This window comes from Saccoglossus kowalevskii, chromosome 3 (genome assembly GCF_978046115.1).
Source record: "Saccoglossus kowalevskii chromosome 3, keSacKowa6.1, whole genome shotgun sequence".
NCBI lineage: Eukaryota > Metazoa > Hemichordata > Enteropneusta > Harrimaniidae > Saccoglossus > Saccoglossus kowalevskii.
In genome coordinates, this window is record NC_140643.1 from 35,119,840 (window position 1) to 35,141,497 (window position 21,658).

A 21,658-nucleotide genomic window follows, 5' to 3' on the forward strand; every position below is an offset into this window, starting at 1 on the left:
AATAATAAGGTTATTACGAAGATACCTCAAACTATGCACTCAGACAGAATGCTGCACATCGACCTCCGCTGTGTATCGGTCAATACTCCAGCTATACTGTCTTTGTGCATACTTTGAGGTATCCTCGTAATAACCTCATATTATGTCTTGTCTTTGTACCTACTTTCAACAAAATAGTTAAAGGACACATAATACCAACATGGCTACATAGGGACAACAATGACCATCAGATGGTGAAATCATATAGTAACAAAAAACAAATCAATGTTTACTCTCTGCATTACTTTATACCATTCAGTGAAATGATATTGGACAGACACATAGATGATTGAACGGACCCCAAAACACAAGTCCCCATTTTGGACTACATTCGATGGACCCAAACCCAACCCAAAAAAGTAATGAACCCTTATCGCTGTGACAGTCATCAAAAATAGTCACTGGCTTTGACTTGCATGGACAACACATCAATAGTAAAGCGTACATCTTACTTGTAAGTGTAGAAATAAAAATTTTTAGTTTAATCTGTCTTTAATCTGTAATCAGAATTGTTCATATGATCCAAATTTTATCTCCTAATATTTTAAGCTGGTTGATTGCAGCATGGGCTGTATTATCTCGTCACTTTGAGTACGTCATCCAGTCGCTAGGTATTCATGTACCGTAGTTGTGTACAAACATATGATTGATAATTCCAAATGTTATGGCACAGGTAAATTACTGTAAAACACTTTATTTTCGCTTGGAATTAATTTTCGCTATTTTCGCTGGAGGAATGATTCAGTGAAAATAAAATCTAGTGAATATACCTTTTTTCCCATATTTTACAAACAACTTGTCAAAAATCAGTGAAAATTAGAAAACACTCATAAAGTCTTTTTAGCGAAAATTAATTCCTGCTAAAATAAAGTATTTTACAGTAGTCTTCCATGAGATGTTCATTACAATACAGTGATGTCACCAACCTACAACGCACCCACCCTCCAACTACCCACCCACCCCCACCCCAGTAGTCTTCCATAATATGACAGGAATGAGATGTTCATTACAATACAGTGATGTCACCAACCTACAACGCACCCACCCTCCAACTACCCACCCACCCCCACCCCAGTAGTCTTCCATAAATAATATGACAGGAATGAGATGTTCATTACAACACAGTGATGTCACCAACCTACAACGCACCCACCCTCCAACTACCCACCCACCCACCCCCACCCCAGTAGTCTTCCATAAATAATATGACAGGAATGAGATGTTCATTACAACACAGTGATGTCACCAACCTACAACGCACCCACCCTCCAACTACCCACCCACCCCCACCCGAGTAGTCTTCCATAATATGACAGGAATGAGATGTTCATTACAATACAGTGATGTCACCAACCTACAACGCACCCACCCTCCAACTACCCACCCACCCCCACCCCAGTAGTCCTCCATAATATGACAGGAATGAGATGTTCATTACAATACAGTGATGTCACCAACCTACAACGCACCCACCCTTCAACTACCCACCCACCCCCACCCCAGGCCAATTACAGTTAATTACACATCAAATGTATTGAGTTTCACGTTTGCTCAATCCACTGTGTTTTGAAATAAGAGAAGGGTGGTAATAACTAATTGAGTTTGGGATATCCTGCATTTCCGCAATCTGATTATAATGCGATATACCGGTAGGTTGAGGTTACATTCGTTATTAAAAGGCGCAGCAGCGTCATGTTCAATACGTGTCTCACCATAGCGATATTTACAACATATGAAAAATACACTGTTTACCCGAGACTTGAACATGTGCTGTGCAACAATTGGCACCCATTTTTGCGATTTTATTCTCACATTTTTTTAATAATCAAGTAAAAATTGTTATTTTTGTACCAAATGAACACATTCAGAGAACAATTAGTACCTCGATAAGTCATCAGAATTCCCAGCATTGCATGTAACGATGAAAAAAGTTAATAACTCATAAACCATGAAAATTAAGAGATATTTTTATTTGTAATCTACCTCGTTACAAAAATGTATTATAGCTCATTAGTTTATGTTAATAAGGAGCATGAAGTAGCATAATCAATAATAATTAATAATACCAGCAACGGTACAAGAACTGCATAACAAATAACACCGCAAACAGAAAGATATTTTTTATTTTATTTATGTACAGGTACAGAGAATGACTGTCACAACTACATTGTTATACCATATTTTCATTTGCTGGATAGAGCAGGGGTGTTGATATAAGGAGCCAATTAAATTAATATAATTACCATAACCATACGAATTTCCAAATAGTAAATAGTTCTCCCACGAGAGCCATTCTATGTTACCTTGTACCACTTTATAATGAAGTGTTCACAACAGCAGGTTTAAAAGTATCGAGACTCCACACCAACACAGGTAAGCACATTTACAAAACAGTCTGACTGGAGATGCACGCTCAATACTAAATAATGGGATACTAGTATATTATACATGTACTACATTATTTCAGTGAAACTTGTTTTTGAGGGAAAAATTGCCTAATTTGTTTAACAGTCAATATTTCACTGGGATTTTTGAGAAAGAGAAATTTGTTATCATTCTCAGCTAAAATAGCAATTTTCAAATTGTGGACAAGTTTACAGTAGTACTGTCCATATTGCACAGAACCAGCAAGCTGAAATAACAGGTAGACTCAAAGGTGTTGTTTATATATATGATGATGTAATTTTTGAAAGATCAAAAAAATGGTTTTTCATCTAAACATGATTAGTGGTAACAACTCAGTATTTGTAACTGGATACTGATAAACCGTTGTTACAATGTGCTTTTTTTTTTGAAGGTCATGTCTTTTTTGAATGTCATAATTTTTTTAAAGGTTATAATTTTTTTGAAGGTCATAATTTTTTACCGCCAACATTTTGTTGTAACATTTAACATATTTTTAAGTATTTTTCAATATTGCTAATTTTATCCCAAATAGTCATATGGTAATAAAATAATGAAGTGGATTTAATTTGTGTATGGTGGGGAAAAGCCAACTTTAAAGAGTAAAGAAAATATGGCATTATGTCAAAATATACAATCAATATATTTTATTACTGATGACATATTGGTGGTATAGTATGTATTTTTAACAATTAGAATTACAAGAATAATTTAACAAATACTGACAAGTTCTAAAATTATTCATTTGTGTTAATTAACATAATGAGCAGGTCAATATGCCTGGTTGGTGTCACCATGGCTGGCCATGTGTTGAAAAAAAACATAACAATGTGAATAATTTAGATTACGACAATCTTTCACTCTTCACTAAAATATTCTATATTTTTTTCAAAATTTGTAGCCAAGATAAGTTAATTTGGTCCAATATTAAATATATAAAAAAAAATACATAAAAATGTCAAAAATGCAGCTCAAAATTGTTGACGATGCAAAATTGGCGAGCAAAATATTCAATTATTTTTTATATACCGGCATAAGAATATCTGTATTTATTTGACACATTGAATAATCCAAAATATCTTGCAATAAACCCTGAAGTATTACACAGTTCAGTTGGAAAACCTTGTTGTCATCCTAAGAAGTGACAAATGCCTCATTATACAGAGAGTACAAACAGTAAATCATTAGGTACTATTACCGTATCTATCAGTATTTTAATCATGATTCGTAATGCATAAAGGTGATCACTCGATTCAATTACACTACGTGTCTGTGTGCGGAGAAGTGCTAACAGCATTATTGGTTTACAAATGATGCGCTAAGATAAAAGCAGGGACAGACAACTGGGCTGAGGGGGGATGATGTCCTTATGCATTCAACACTACCTGGTACTCATTATTGTGCTGTTAACAACAATTTTTTTAATTTTTTGTATATTAAAATCGGCATTAGCAGATACAAAATGATTTCCAGTATTCAAGTTCAAAGGACTGTATGAATTATTACTCATACAACAAATGTTCAGGTTTTATAAATCCCAAATAAAGGCCCACTCCGCCATCCCTGGGTAACATGGATCAGCATAAACTGATTTTTATCACAAACAACATTTAATGACCTTGATGACATTTAGCGTACACTACATGTATTCACTGAAAATGCGTCAGGCACTCGAAGTGAAATAAAACACTCGTATATTACACAGCAACAAAACACTGTATGTAATCTTACATTAACTATTGACATTTATCAAAGTAGAAATAAGTATATATATATATTGTACATGGACATGTGTACTCATTTTTGGTTAAAAAAAAAAAATAAATAAAAAAAAATAGTTGGTACCTTCGATAACCTCAAATTTCAAGTTGGAACATGTTTGTTTTTTTACAATTGACAACATTGTCGGCATAGCTAATAATAACTAATTATAAAGTGAAATGTTTTTACGAATTAACATTTTAGTCAACTTCCTATAAAGATCGATGAATGTACATGCGACTACATGCATGACATAAAAATGATAACAAAGTCACATGCAATCATTATCTCAAGTGAATCTGCTACTTTTCACAAACTAAAATACCTGGGTTCTTCAGACAGTGCATCATTGCACATAGGACTGATAGTTTGTATCATTTCCATAAGAAAGGATGCCAGCTTCTTAAACTTAATACCATATGTTAGATGGGCTGAGCAAGCCTGTATTATGCACTGTTGAGTGAACAGTCAGCAAGAAGGAATGGGATCTACACCCTCTCCAGAGCAATACAAACATGTTAAAAATCACTGTAATATGCTCAGTTTTTTTTCACAAGAGAGTTTTTAAGATAGAAATGCTGATACAACTGTCTTCATCTTATTACCAATAACATGACCCTTGCAAGAGCTGCAATATATTTTCAATAATAATAATAATAATAATAATAATAATAATAATTTATTAGCCTTTGAAGCAATGTAAAAAGTAACATACAAGGCAACAATGTAATGTCAATCATGAACCATTTAAAAACTTAAGCATTACTAGATGTGAGACTTTTAAGGTAGCAAGACTATTATTTGTGTTGAAAATTACGATTTTCACATTTATTTATTAATTGATGAAATGCACCATAAACTTTCATATGATAAAGTCAACATAACATAGAATGTCATGCAAGTTGGTTAAAATGTATATTTTCTGAAGGGAAGCAAGGCAGCCTCAGTAGTGTTTTCCAAAATCAACAACACAGGTTTAATCTGTGTGCCTATAAGTTTCAAAGATAAACTCCAGACAAAGCAATGTTAGGATGTGTTATCAGTAGCTATCTGACACACAATGAGTATTTCCAAACATTCGAGTGGTTTGTCTCCGCCCCTGTTTGTTTCACAGATTAGTCATTTGCATATGAATGTGACAGACACAAGGTCACACAGCCACTGTTTTCATATGCCGAATTTATCCAATTATAGCTATCCCATTCCTTTATTTTTTTGGTTTCTAATAGCCTTACACATTTGGATACCCCTACACATGGTAAAACAGACCTTGATGGGAAAACAAATTGACTGTGCCGATAAACAAGCTTGAAAATCTTTGCTGTTACTTCATGGACGTTTTCTAGGAGTTTATGTTTTTCAAAATACAAGGTCTTTAACAAAAAATAACGTATACTTATTGTCGTCGGATTAACACCAAATTTTCACAGCTTTAAGGTGACAACAAGAGGAACTTGAATGTGTCCAGACAAACTATTTCATCGATTATTTACCAACGAGTTGTGGTTTGAGTTGGAGGCAATGTGACTAAAACAGTAATTGAAATTCAGCACACTATTTGTTAAAACGCGTTGCTTGAATAAAACTGACCAGACACATTCAATTTACCAGATTATTGAACAACTAGGAAAAGTGAAAAAAATACTTCTTATCGCCAGCATAAATGCGTAATTATTTTTTTTACAGAAAAAGTAATTTTTCACCTTTGATTGAGTAACGCGTCGTAGAATGCAGATACGGGCATGCAAAATACACTTGTGAAAAGCTTGAAGTCTGGCGATTCTAAAAATCTATACTTTCCCGGGTCTATTTGTAGTCATTTAGTCACAATTAGAAGATGAAAACAAGTATGCAAATAATAGTCCAGCTACCTTAAACAACACAGACAGGCAGATAATGGACAGACACACATACACCGCTGCATGTAAAATCATAGGGGGCAAACACAATAACACTTAAGTTCATAAGTATGCATCGATGTATGTTCAATTGCTCCCCATTTTAATATGATTGATGGGTTATTATTAAATGTCATGAATATTTTATATTGACAGTCCAAAACTATAGAGTTAATGCAACTAATTACAACAGCTATAAATTATAGATATTTTTTTATTTTATTATCTACATACTTGTGGTCTCAGATTAATTGATCACAAGTAACCTTGTTCAAATTTCTTATCACAAAGAATGTGTTATTCGAGTTTTCAGCACCAAAAAAAAAAAGAAATCCCAGGAGTTTGATGGAGAGAAGTATTATGTGCTGCCATATTTAATTAAAGAAATATTTTTTTTTGTTATATCCAAATATTAATGTTTTCTTAGATAATTAAAAAACTTGATTTAGTGTAAGAAATAAGAAGGGTTGGACAGGTTTATTTTTAAGGTTGCTTTTGAAGGAGAATTGCTACTAACGATATATATGGTATAAATTCTTACTATAAGACAAATATTTTATTTTATTAGACTTCAACTCCTCTCTCCCTCCAATTCCAATATGACATTTTATTTGAAAGACAGAATGGTGGACATAAGACCACCAATTTTGGAATGTCAGGAAATTTTCATTTTAGGATAAGCATGTTATAAAACATGCAAATGAGGACAGTTCCGTGAGTGTGAAGCTATCATGCATCGTTTGTTACAGTGAATATCATTGGCAATCAGGGAATCATCAAAGTTTAAACTTTTGAACTCAAAGTCAATTTATGTAAGTTTTTACAAATAAACATGTCGCATAATTTTTTACAAAACTTTTCAAAAAATGGGATCAAGATCTGTTGGTTATGGGACAATTATGTTCATTTGGTTCAAATTTTGGCGAGAAAATTGAAAATCCAATGCTTTAATGGTCATGGTTTACTTCTATCTCCAAAATAAACACTCCAAGTTATACTGAATAAACAAACTCCTGGCAAAGGCAATAATCTGATAACATGAATGAAATTTTTTGTCAATCCATATTGTATTATTGGTATCTGAGATACAACTAACATTTCATGTGAAAAAAAGGTCAAACCGCTTGAATGACTGATTACCTTCCCTTTGTACGCTAAAATGAACCTCATTATATTCTCAAGAGCCATGAAAATATGAATATGCGTATTTACTTCCTTAGGTCTGCCGTAAATGAACAGGACTGAATAAACTGTATGTTCCATGTCCCAAACAAAAACATAAAAAGGAAGACTAGTTCTTTTTTTAAGTGCTAGATTTTCACAATCAATAATGGTATGATGACAGAAGTTGTGCTTTGTTCTATTTCCATGGTAACTGAAATATACTCATATTTTTAAAACCCCTGAAAATTGTACAAAATCAAGCAAGTCTAAAAGTTTAGTTGATGTGTCCAATTCATCAATACAGCTCGTTTTCCGAGAGTTTTGAAATTTTACTTGTATACTCAACCACAGCGTTTAGTATAAAGGTTATCTGAATTCAACCAACATGTTACTTTCAAGACAAAAGTCACCGCCGTGCCCGCCCCCAAGGTATAATACACTTATCCGAGTTCATTCTTAGGCCGCAATTTTCTCGCAATTAAAATCATGAACTGCTGTGATCCAAAATCACATGCATTTGTCAATACATTGTATCACATTTTTCAAAAGATTGGTATTTGGAAGTTAAAAGAACAGCAAAATGTAAGAAATGAACAATTCATTGTTAATGACAAATTCCCCGTTGGAATTAGATGAAAAGTTATTCGTGACAAAAAAAAGTAATATGCACCAAAAGCATAATTTAGAGTGAATAATTGGTTGGTCTAGTATCAACAGAAATTTGATGTATTAATTGACTCTTCCAAAATTGTAATATATGGTCGGAAATTAAACAGAATATGCTATTCATGCAAATTTTTGTATCGTAACTGAATTTTATTTGTCAAGGCTCATGTACAGAGAGGTCATGTATCCCAACATGTATAATGTTTGTATCAAACTTGTAAATCGACAAATCCTGCCCAAGGTATCACATTTAAAAAAAAACAAGATGGATGCCAGTCGGCCACCTTTGATCTGATTATGGAACAAACTGAAATAAACAGGTATACCTAAATGTATGATGTATGTGCCAAATATGAATGAAAATCGTTCATAAGGCTTGGAGATATAGTAGTATGGTCAAAAAGCAAGATGGCCATCCAGTCAACTATCTTTGATCTGATTGTAAAACAAATTGTCATTGACATGTATTCTAACTAATATGTACAATATATGTACCAAATTTGAACAAAACCTGACAAAGCATACATAAGATACCACATTTCAAAAAAACAAATGGTTGCCAGTCAGCCATCTTTGATCCGATCCCGAAACAACTCGTCATAGACATGTATCCTAACATGTATAATATATGTGCCAAATTTGAACAAAAACTGACAAAGCATGCATGCATGCATTACTACCTTATGAATATTCATGAAACTGGATTTGAATTCAACAAACAAATCAAGAAAAATGACGAATGCATCTAATAATGATTGAGGGCATCAACACAAATTTGTGGTTGCGTTTGAAAATATACTTATTATCATTTGTGCAGGTTGTACATGTTAGATCCACTATGATGTCATTTCAATTTTTAGTAAACTGATTCATCTTATCAACATCACTAATCCCACAGGATATTGTAACATCTTTCTAAAATACAATGAATTTCATGCCCCCCAAACTACTCCCATGAACATGTATTGTCCCCTCAAACACTAACATGCACCTGACCCGATGCAACCCCTCCCCTCTCAATCCAACATGCACTAAAACCCTGCAACCCAACACCCTGTGTACAACAAACTGCAAGTGTTTTTTCAACACACAGAAAACAAACTCAATGCATGCAATCAAAATTCATAACTTCACTTTTCTTTTCTGTTTTTTCCTACTTGCCACAGACAGGACAAACAATTTTTTTTAAGCTCTCCCTAATACAAGGTAACATAATTCCAATTTGTATTAATAGACTGTAACAAGCTTGTTAGTGTCCGTAAGTATATGCCTAGCAGGTGTGAAACAATAGATCAATAGATCAATCACTAACAATTAGTCAGCTGTTATAGTGGTAGCAAAGCACTGAAATAGCATGATGATGCAGACTAATTAAGAGACAATTAATTAAATATAACATGCTTATGAGACAATTGCTCAAAGACCAAATGAGGAACCGCATTGGTCCTTGACTGACTGAATCATATTCAAAATTTCAACTTTCAATGAGATCCAATTAACTTCATTTGATTAATAGATTAATTAATTTAATTTGATAATTCATTTGATGAATAATTTTTCAATATGAATTTTGTCTAACGTTACAACCGGATAGATGGACATCAAGGTTGTTGACACCTTTAAATTGTTCAAAACAAAACAGGAATGAATTTGCTACCACTATAAATAAGCATTGTAGTCTTTCCTTTTTAAACTCTGTGTTTTTTTCATATATTAATAATATTAATGCATAGATGTAGTTGCATCTGAACAAGTACTGTAAACCGCTTAATTGTCAATGCTACAAATGTTTGCGACTTCAGCATTTTATGATGTTTGTAAAGACAAAATTGTGTGAAAGTCACTGACACTCTCCGTGTCATCGGACACGATGAAATTCTCACTGCTACAAAATTTTCGGATTTCAACTGACACACAAAATTTGCGAAGTTTTGTCTCATGTGAAATTAAAGCCGTTTACAGTATTAGTATCCATGCTAAAAATAGATTGACTGACAGATGTGATTGACTAAGTGCATACATCAATAAACACACATGCATCTACACTTGCATGAAAACATATTAAATAGATTAAGGAATAACTGGCTATCATTCGTTAAATTGAATACAGAGCAAAAACAAATAGCAATCCAGCATACCTGACAAGTGACAATATGTCAATACCACAGGCGACAGAGTTCCCAGACTAAGGATAACTTATAATAAATATTATTAAAATTCCCCATCAGTATGGATTATCGACCGCACTGCGGAAGTACATACATTAGCGCCAGCTGTGTTTGACCCCGATTTTGACCCATTCATTAGATATAGCCAGATCGGGTTTACACATTGTTCCACATATAGACAAAAAAACGAGACATGTGTTACTCGTCATCGTGGATTGGCCACAGCCAATAAGAACACCAATAACTAGCAAGCAATCGATAGTCATATTATTATATCGGAGCAGATTTCACTACATTTTTTCTACTGTATCACCATGGCATATTACGTGAATGGCGGAAACTGTCAACTCTGAGGATTTGCCTGATAAGTTTGTTTACAGTTCATGCCTAGGGAAACTTGCAGCTGCCTAACTATGTATTCCGCGCATACTCCACCAGTCACTGTTCATGACTACCTTGTGGCATTCCAGGGTAAGACTCTCAATAATCTCTATCACTTGTCGTCAACAACTGCAAGATATTCTATCAATACATTCCTCATGGAAACCTATAAATTATACAACTGACATTAATGATATCTCAAACCCGAAAAGCTTAAGCACAACTTCGTACCATGATAGTTATATATTTCTGTTATTCTTAGTTCAGCAAGAGAAAGCCAGGGAGCAAAAAAAGCAGACTTGTCAACAGCATGTGGTAACCAATAAGCGATTCCACACAGAGCAAAGAAGTATCACATCAACACTTTAACCCTTAACAATCCAAATTGAATGAATTTTGAATATAATAATTTGTGTTAAATATAACAAACACTCTTACCGGTAAACGCAACTTGGTAAATTGAAAATTTTCTATAGTTATGAGTAAACCGGTAGAAAAGCCACTAAAAAATAAGTAACTAGATTTTGCTTGTAATTAAACCCTTCATAGCCATTACACTGGTAAAATTAAATACACTGGTAAAATTTAATACATTAGGACTTTTGACCTTCAGCAACCGATTCCATTCATGACTCAATCAACAAAATTCTAAAATCAATTTTAGTTTTGAGTAGCTAATTAGGGGAAAGCTGAAATGATGGAACAAATATTTTATCATAAGGGGTATCAGTTACCCTAGATATTTCCCAATGACTGACCCAACTAGATGTACAACCAGCTGTCCTCATGCAGCTAAAACATTGCATGCATAATCTCCAGAGAACATATTTAACAACAACTTGCATTTAATACATCCATTCTTACTATACACCAGCATCCATTTCTACAGAAACTGAAAAAATTGCCATTAAACTAATTGAAACACAGACGTTTTCTGGATGAAATGTGTTACAGTGATCGTTTTAGAAGCAAAAAAAAAAAAAAAACAGTTTCACATTTTCATAGTACCCTTGGTTTATTTTATTTTTATGTGAACCACAAAATGAATGATATATTTTCTAGAAAGTAGCATTACATGTAATAGGTTTGTGACCTTCATGGAGTCACAGCTGTCAATCAAACAGAACTGTGATATATATTAATTACAAACTGCAACTGAATCTCCGCATACTGTACATTTTTCATCCAAACTTAAAGAGTGCCGCTTTGTACATCAAATCAGTGTATCAAGCATAGTTAGAAAATTAATGAAGCCAATCTTTTATCAAGTTTGGGGTAACTACTCATCCATGAGGATTACATTTAAAGTGCAAGTTTGGTAATACTGCACTTCAAAACAGTTTCATAAATATACAAAGGGTAATTAACAGGTCACTTTAGATTTAAAAATAATGTGCATTGTGGGATTACTGGTGTTATAAACATGTACAGTGAATAACAGGAGCAGCCGTCAGTGTTTATAATTCACTTCTGATTTGTACATGGAGGTCAAAAGATCTTTTTTTTACCTCCATGATTTGTATAATCACCAGAGATGCACTGTTTCTCTCCAAGGAAAATTAAACACTTTAAATAAGGAAAATTCAGAAACCTTTCCCTGAGTATGATATTTGATACTACAGACAACTCTTGCTAAACATGGGAGGGGTTTGTAAGAGTAGAACACCCATAAAAAATCTATAATTCTGTTTGAAACTGAGCAAAAGTAGTCACTGTTTGATTGAATGTTTGATTGATTGATTGATTGATTGATTGATTGATTGATTGATTGATTGATTGAAGAAGAAAATCAATTAAAATCAAATAAGCCTAAAATATAATATAATCGTACACAATATTTATTAATTAGGAATTTTTATGAGCCATTTAATAATGTTTTGTATGAGGCCCCATCATTTGTTTCTCATTTGTCAAGTAGCATTCTAGAGTAGATTCATAAAAGATTTCACTTAAGTAGATGCAGCAGTTATATGACACATATTTTATTAAAGGGGGACCGCTCAATCCCATGGATTGCACCAAAGAATCATGGGACACTATTGTTTATGTTGTTTACAAAGTTAATCCATCTTTTGTTAACCATTGTAATTTTAATCCAGAAAGCAAATTTGTTTTGAGATTAAGCTTAACTGGAAGTGCCCCTTTAAGCATGTTTCTAAAATTATGCTAATGCATTTGTAGGGCATAAACACAAGAAACAACCCTTAGAACTTGTGTCATAACCTTGGTACATGAACTCAATATGGGACTTTTAAATCAGTTACCATGTTCTCATTAGAAAAAGTTGAACCCAGTAATTAGAAAGATAAGGATCTCTTAACCTTGTGTTTTTTACAAGAGTAAATATGGTGGCTATGGATAATGAGCACAATGCACTGCCTCACATGTAGGCTATGTGTCAATTGATCATATATTTTTGTCTTTTGTGTAATAATAGTTGACAATCCAGATCCATATAAAAAATAATCTTTTTTTAGCACCATGTTGCATCTAATCAGCATATTTTGAGTTTAACAACGTAAATAGGTCAATATAACAACCTAAACTGCCATAGTATTAGACACATATTGCGGTTACCTACTTTGAAATAAGACGAACATAAATACAGTTGACTGTGGCACTCAATTTCAATTTAGGAACCCAATGCATTTAAAATACTATTTGTGAATGATTGCTCCTTTACATCAGCATAGCATGTTCACATCAAGTCGGCGTGAATAATAATTTGTCCAGTCTCTTGTCACAAGTGACTCACTGGGAACCGACAGTTGAGTCATAGTAACGCAGTAGCAAGAGACTGGAACCAAGTCGAGTATTGGTATGATACAGAAAAGAAAAAGTTGAAAACTGTTATATATGTAATCAGTGTTAGAATGAAACAAAATATGAAAGAAACGGTTAATTGGTAAACTACCATAATATATTCACCGACATCATAACATTTATATCAAAGCTTTCAGATGATACCGGTATATAGGTTGTGATAGTAGCATGGTTAGTAACTTGTTGAGAATGGCAGATTTTATTTTATTTTTATGACAGATTCAATTTTTAACTTGTTTTTCTGCTGCTACTTAAAAGTTGCATTGTTAGCAAAACCTTGTTGAAAGCCTTTTCATTTTTAATTAACTTGGCCACAAATTGAATCAGAAAGTTAAAGCTTTCACAAGTTATACTGATCAAAAACTGACATATTGCACCAAAGTTATTATTTTGTTTTCACTACAATAAATCTTATTATACATTGCTATTTGAATTCCCCTTCAGGAATGTACTGAACACCACTAACCTAGAAAGTACATAATATTAAAAAAAAAAAAATACTCCATGCATTCTGACTATCCGAATTGAGCCATTTCACAGAGCATCAACCAGTTGCATCACCACTGTGTGCAATTTGCATATTGAAATCTGGTCGCCATCTTTCCTGTTATTTACACTCGGAGCGAAGGTTTAAAATCAAAGTTCCATAAACATTCAATTGGAGATTTTCAAATCTGGGGTTATGTATATATTTTTTATTGAATATTAGAGGGAGCAATAATAGACACATACTTAAATTAGGTCAAGAATTGAAGACACCAAATTCCTATAGTAATTATAAAACTGCAAAACATTTGCATAATAATGCAAAGGATGACTGCTATGCAAGATGGGAATAGCTGAAGAGCATTAAGTTTCTGACAAAAACAAGTAGCAATTAGATAACAAAACCAGTATTTACAAAGTGCCCCCAACCAAAATCCAATACTTATAAAGTATGATTCAAAAAAACATAGTGCACTTGTCAACCTCTATACACCAACTCTGTGTTATCAACTGACTTTCTACTTAATGTAAAAATAGATAAATCTGAACTATTTTAAGATCATTGTAACTTGTCTTTTGACTGCGTCTGAGAGGCAGAACAGGTTATCCCCCATCGACAGCAGTGAATCTATTGGCTGTCATTAATAACAGCCAGGATAAGACGCAGTACATTTATATAGCTAGAAGTGATAAAACCTGCAGCATATGTTATAGCCTGTGGCAGTCAGGAGATTTAGCACAAGTGGCGACAAGCTGTGAATTCCACAACCTTCGGGGGCCCAGTTGACTGGACACAGACCATGCCATCCATTCATTGCATGTCACGACACCCAACAGTGACTGTCTGAAACGCTCAGACGACATATGTAGGCATCTAATCTCGGTATCTCAGTGATTCTGACTGCGAGAGGAGTATTGATATTCTGTTTTCTGAGAATAGTGCTGTGCTGTCCCAGTCTGAATGAACAGTCTAACGTGATTTCCCGTGTTCTGATTTACGCTGACCCGCTAAAGGGATTTAACTGCATACCACGCACGCTTTTCGTTGTTAGCTTTATGACAAAAACCCATTCGATATGACTGTACTACGTGGTTTTAGTAACCAGACAAAATCACAAAAATGGACCGCCACACAAAGGTAAGAAATAGTTATAGTTACCTAGTTCGTGTTAGCACAAACGGGGTAGCTGCAACTCTGTATCGCCGAGAGCAAACGGCGCTTCGTGCAGCACCGTCCACTGCGGACTCGTCATTGCCGCTTCCACTCCCATAGAATGCTCTGGTAACAGGTGATACCAATTTTCGAACACCTTTTGCGGTGCTGTTTCCCATCTCTTAAAGCCTACGGATCACAATAACGCCACTAAACACCATTTCTCGGTCTATCTCAGTGAGATCGCATGTTGACAGCGGCCATTTTGATTCCATGTGTTTGTTTTAATTCTTATCTCCAGTGCTACATTTTTTTTAATTACGCTCTATTTCGACAAACTTTCTTTTTTTAATTTAAATTCTATAAGTTCAATCAATGAACACACAAAAAACGAACCGCCAGTTAGTGGAGCTATTATTTAAACTATTGTTAAATTATTATTTAACTACTCTCTATTACAGTTATCAATGGGGAAGCCCGGGTGACTGGTTGTTGTTTATATGTCAATTTCACTATCGACCTCTCTATTTATAATAATTTCATGTGGAGACCGATAGTGAAATTGACATATGAACAAAAACAATAATTTCCCCGACGGAGAAAGGCGGGAATGGTGAAATAGTTCAAATATATATGAACAAAGTCACACATAAACACAGTCTGTTATCTGATATTTCCGCTATCTGTCAACATGGGATCATAATATTATTTTATCTCATCTATCTTTCCGAGGAACGTAAGGGACGTGTACAATAATCACATGTCAACATTCGTCCCATATTAAGATCATTTATTTTAATGATTTCCGCCGTATTAGTGGGTGGCAAATTTATATCCACATGGGTCGGGTTTGTTACATCATGCTCTCACCGACATTCAGAAATCACCAGTATGACAACCATGCTCTACCTGGGTGTCAAGAACGGTTTTATCTCGGATTTCAAGATCACTGCATTTTGGATAAGGGTTGACACCTGCGTTCACCCTTTAATTTATGCGTGTTGTTACAAGTCAATGTATTACACCTAAACTGCGTATTTTTGATACACATTGCCACGCGGATGATATCGAATTGATGTCGACGAAGCAAACAGCATGACTGGTATCAGTACCATGAAACATCACGTCAACGGCTCCATACTGATGAATTGTGTTGCATGCAAGGTGTATAGTTGAAGTTGAATACAGCATTGACATACGCGAAAGACTGGAACGAGAAACAGGTGATATACTCGTCGTTTCCTGGAAATGATCGTAATGATCATACCTTTTTAAATCGGAAAGTGACATTGCGGTACCGGTTGCATAAACTTGCTGATACACGATGCTTGTGTAAGTTTGGTGACGTCGAAGTTTCTTGAAATTCTTGTTAGGCAACAAGTTGGTCGATAGAAACTATGTTGATCGCAAAGTTTTCAAGATATATCCGCAAGAAGAGACAGTCTAGTGAGTGCATATAGTAGTGTATATATTGTTTATTATCTGTGATATTATTTTTTCCTTGACACCATTGCAAGTTTGGTGTCGCCTTCACATTAACTTCACAGTTTTAAATATATTTTTTTCTTTTAAAATGCAAGTGTAGTTTTTTTTTAAATAAAATCTGCATTCACGATACCGTTGGGTCATTCAACATTCATCTTCTAGTACACAAATGTAAAACTGAGTGGAATAATTGATTAGATCAACAAATATTATTGTCATTAGATCAAAGCGTCACATTAGGGAGCTGCAACAATGTGTTAAAATCCGTACATACCAAAGAAGAAGATACATTCAGAATGACGAACAAAAACAGACATGCGTATTGACACGGATAACAACTGATTGGCGAAAATGTCATGGTAATGACAGCGGCATCGCGTTGCGGCTTCGAACGGGGCCTTGATTTATAGTAGAGCCCCTCAACTTGAACAAAAATGTTCTGCTGTCTCGATACCAGTAAATTTTAATTTGACGAGAATTCAATTAGGGTTGTAAACAATAAGTTCCCGCTGTCAATGCTCGTTATATGTATGTGATACATTCGCCTTTATCTGCACATGTGCGAATTATAGTCAAATATAAGTGACGTGATACAACAACATATATTTCAGATCGACCACCCCCGCATTTCGCTATTGTCATTTCGATACGTCATATCTGCTACACGTTCTAGTCCTTTAATATAACATGCACATAATTAGCCCAAATCCTTGCCATATGCCAGTACACAGACAAACACAAACACAAACCGTGGGCGACATTACTGGTATGCGTGTTGACGATCGCCCACGATGACAGCAATTTTGCATGCCGTTCGTATCTGTTTGTATATTACCTTATAATCATGTATAAGTTTACCTAGCATATGGTTATTGTGGTAATTGTAGTCGTAGTAATAGGCTAAATGTGTTGATAATTCTTTTGGAATGCCCAATTCGATCATTTCAATCTGTTTTTCCGACACTGCAGACGTATTCTATACGATCTATAGTCTGAGGCACGTCCCAGCTCACGTATATCGCATATATGAATATTACTACTCCAATCCTAGCAGATAGACCTCCATAGTCACAGTCAGCAATCATGTTTCACGTACCGCATGTTGCCAGGGGAGGCGGCACCGTCCAAAACATTGGCCGAATCGGAGCATTGGCACTAGCTTCCACAGGTTCGGTACCATAGCTTTTTTTAACACCATACCTATGTCTCTGTCTTTGTATAATTACATTTTTATGGAGTTGTTGTTATGTGAAAATCATGTGATCATGATAGTGTGTAGCATTTAATTGAAAACGTTAGCAACCTATTGAATTTTGATATTTCGTGCGACTGTAAAGCTATTATATGTATTATATAACGATCTAGTGGTCCGTGTAATCTACATAGTCGATGGTTGCCACATGTATTATTTGTATGTGGCGGAGTTACGGTACAACCAACGACACATGCGGGTATGTAGGTCTATGATATAAACTGACTGGTTATTCTGTTTTCTCTATCCAGGTATGTTGTCGCTTTCATCGAGGGGCAGCAGCCCCACAAGGGGCAATTACCCTAAGCTGCCATTTTCCAGGGAAATAAGCCGAGTTGTTGAAGCAGACGATAACAATGAAAGTGCTAAGGAAGCACTGGTGAGAAAAGATGCGGAACCAATGGCGTCAACGAGTACATATGACCCCGAAACTGCTTGCCTCCACCCTGCGTTGTCGGGATACAATTTTTTAACCGCTGATCCAGCAGAGCATGTCCGATCGATTTTTGAACGATTGTTCGGTGGTTCGGAAAACCAAAAGACAGTTCCTCTAATACTAGACTACCTGGATAAGACGTCCACCGTTGATAATTATTGCCAAATCGTTCAACGGTTATCGGAAGGCGGCTTAGAGTATTGTTTATCTCGGCTCATGGACAAATGGGACCAGGTGTTCACGGATGAAACCTCTCAAAATGACGCCGAAATAGAAGTGTTTAGTGTGATACGATTGTTATGGACGATGAGCCCATACGCAACGGTACTGCGGAGAATAGCGGGATTAAAGGAGGATTTGTTTCCATTGTTTAACGAGCTGCTTCAACGAGGCCAGCAGATATTGAAACGGGTGAGCCAGGACAACGAGAGACTCCGCCAGGTGATTCTTTTTGAACAAGCCACCATGAGTTTGCTACAGAATTGTTTGTTGGTGGCTGGAAAGCAAGAAGACGTGAGTATGATATTAGAGTTAGGACTAGTCGAAACAATAATTCATGTGCTCCGCAGAAGCAGGAATAGAACTACAGGTGAAGCATGTATTAAGTGCATTTTATTCGTAACCGAATATGGCCCGTTATCGGCCATGGTTACACTGCGTGATTGTTACGTCATCAGAGCAATGATGAAGTTTTGGGATTCTATGCTTCACGATACTAGGACAACGTCGTCTTCCCGCCCTGTGGCGCCAACTGGATCAATGATTGCCAGAATCGCCCAGTTGATAGGGCAGCCAGAAATGGTTCACTGTAGTCTTGTTGCTACGTTACCAAGAGAAAAACGATTAACTCTGCGATGCAGGGAATTCAAAATGTCGTCGTGGTGCTCCAATACAGAGTGTGGACAGGGACAGAAGGATGTTACTGAGCGGTTTAAAGTGTGTTCCTTATGCAAAATATGTCGGTACTGTTGTGAGGATTGCCAGAAACTACACTGGGACGCTGGACACCGACAAGAATGTTTTCAGATAGGAACACTTCCAAGACATTTCACATGTGCCACGTTTATGGAGGAGGATGAGGTAGACGATGATGATGATGATGACGACGATGATGAGGATGATGATGATGACGGAGACGAGGAGGGAGGGGGGAAGGGCAAAGGAGAAGAAAAAGGGGGCGTAGATGACGTAGTTGATGCAGGTGAAGATGATGAAAAGGAAGATGATAATAAAGTGTGAATTGTCAATAATTTCACAATTTCAGTATTAGTTACTTCAGTCACAGAGGAATAAGCAGACAGGAAAATTTCCATAACTAATTTATTTGTGAAATTACCGAGGGAACAAGACTCTCTGTTAGTTTATTCGAAGCATCTATTCGCTTCTAATAAACTAAGTCATTATCACTATATCAAAATTACACAGAGAGCTGTGACCCTTTCTATGCAAAACTCTCCATTAAAAATAACCCAATTTTAATATTTTTAATTCTATTGTCTTTAATGGAATATTCCAGAATTATTCACCACGATGAGGCCATTTGTTATTATTATTGTTTTTTTCAAATTTACCCACGATAAAAATATATTTTTTATAACGCATTCAACGGTCATGTTGACATCTGTCGAAACGTGTTCGTGCATTCACAACATCATTGGGGTACTCCATGTGTTTGGCGCTTTGTGGATGTGTCTACACTAATTACACTGTAGCAACACATCTAAATAGTCAGATTAACCTAGATTAATATTAATGGGGAAAAATTCATTTCGTTTCGCACCTAAAAAGCCTTCACTGCCAATAATCCTAACAAATCGAATTTAATATATAGATAATGGTAACACAAGTCACTTATGTGTACACGCGGTTATTGGTGTATAATAGTTGGCCTACGCCTGTGCCAGATATTTTGCAGCTCGGGTCACTAAAAATGGTTTGCAGTAAACATTCTGAAATAACCCACTGCGTTCATCCCAGAAGTGGTCCTCCTAATTGCTTTCAAATAGTTATGTGTGGAGAGAAAAATCGAAGGCCGTATAACTTGTTGATGTGGTGCTGTAGACTAAATCGCTGATATGTTCTATGAGAAACGGTATCATTATTTGGATGATATATCAGCCAGTTTCATATTGTTTATGCTTTGTAAATATGAGGTGTATTTCGTGTAATTTTTATTATTTATTTGAACATAACAAAGTCGATGTTTTGTATAATATATCATATTTACAACAGCGCTATTAATTTAATATAAAGTATTGTTAAACTATTTAACTGCTTGTTTTATTTGTCGTTTGTGGTGCATCCGTTCCAAACAGTGTTGGTATTTGCACTGAACTGTGAACGGTTACAACTCAGTAATGGGTCTACGGAATCTGTAATTAAATGTGAGGGTGATTGGACTGTGACGGAAAAAAATAAGCAACAAATGACACATTACTAGTATATGTATTTCTAATACTTATACTAATATTACAAAAATTTGGAATCGCTTTCTGGAAAAAAAATGTGCCACGAACATATTTCCCATCTTACTATTTGAAGCCCTGCTTGTAAAGTGGACGCCATTGCACAAGATAAACTAATGATGACGTCAACAGCAGTACATATGACGACACACTTTAAGTTCCCAGTACAATTATGTGCATAATATTATTGACACATTTGTATTATCTTTTAATATTTTGTATTCGACATTCACAAAGTATAATATTAGACGAACCGTACATAGTTCATTCTATTAAAGTTGCGTCTCCTATTATTGTGATTATAATGAGAAATTATAAATTTAATAGTTTTTGCGCCAAATCCTGAAATATTGGAGCACTGAAGCTAACTTGCACTTGACAGAAACAAACATGCACTTGACAGAAACAAGATTGTGGTGTTTAGGCTTTAAAACATATATATTAAACATTGTTTCTGATCATTTAAGTTCATTTGCATGAATTTGATGTTTGCGTGGCTTCCTTTGTTTTGGGAGATTCTTCTAAATTTTGTTTAAGGAATCTATGCAGAATATCATTTCACACGAACTGTACAAAACCCGTAAACCCTCGTGATGATTAAACGGCCAGTGATTTTGTGCAGATCATACAAAGTGGCAATGCAACTTTAGATATACATTTTTTAAAAATATTTGACAAGATATCGGTAGATAAGGCTTTATGTTAAATATGATATATGGATCAGAACATGTAATCGTATTGTTGTTTGAAACTGTAATTTGATGTGGAATTAGATTATGCTTTATATGAAATGATTATGACAACCCAGACTTGCATACAGTCGTTTGTTTATTCTTTTGGTGTTTCTTAATGAAATAAAATATTATGGGAGTGTATTATGTGAATTATATACTCCCATAATATTTTATTTTATTGAGAAATCACCAAAAAATAAAAAAGTGATTGTATGCAAATCTACATACAACCAAGTATTCGTTCAATACCAATCTTTAATGCGCATGTGCGCTGGTAGAGAATGATACAATAATAATCACTGCACATGCGTATTAGTGTTTTTTCGATATTATAGTCTGCAGCG

General features: G+C 35.0%; 2 protein-coding genes across 3 annotated transcripts in view; one reads left to right on the plus strand and one right to left on the minus strand.

Annotated features, from left to right (window-relative positions):
• The window catches only part of LOC146747850 (tumor suppressor candidate 2-like), an 80,412-nt gene extending 65,192 nt beyond the window's left edge, over nucleotides 1-15,220 (minus strand). For both annotated transcript variants that reach the window (XR_014928986.1, XM_085497126.1), the window contains exon 1: nucleotides 14,949-15,220. Coding sequence is in view for 1 of the 2 variants with exons in the window: in XM_085497126.1 (XP_085353252.1) it covers nucleotides 14,949-15,121 (173 nt within the window). In the remaining variant the exon portion in view is untranslated. The remainder of the gene's footprint in view (nucleotides 1-14,948) is intronic.
• A 2,236-nt stretch (nucleotides 15,221-17,456) lies between these two features.
• Nucleotides 17,457-20,386, plus strand: LOC144360701 (uncharacterized). The gene is made up of 2 exons (XM_078013268.2): nucleotides 17,457-17,595; nucleotides 17,931-20,386. Exons 1-2 carry the CDS (start codon nucleotides 17,511-17,513, stop codon nucleotides 19,352-19,354), a joined length of 1,509 nt encoding a protein of 502 aa, XP_077869394.2. The 5' UTR covers nucleotides 17,457-17,510; the 3' UTR covers nucleotides 19,355-20,386.
• The last annotated feature ends 1,272 nt before the right edge of the window (nucleotides 20,387-21,658 follow it).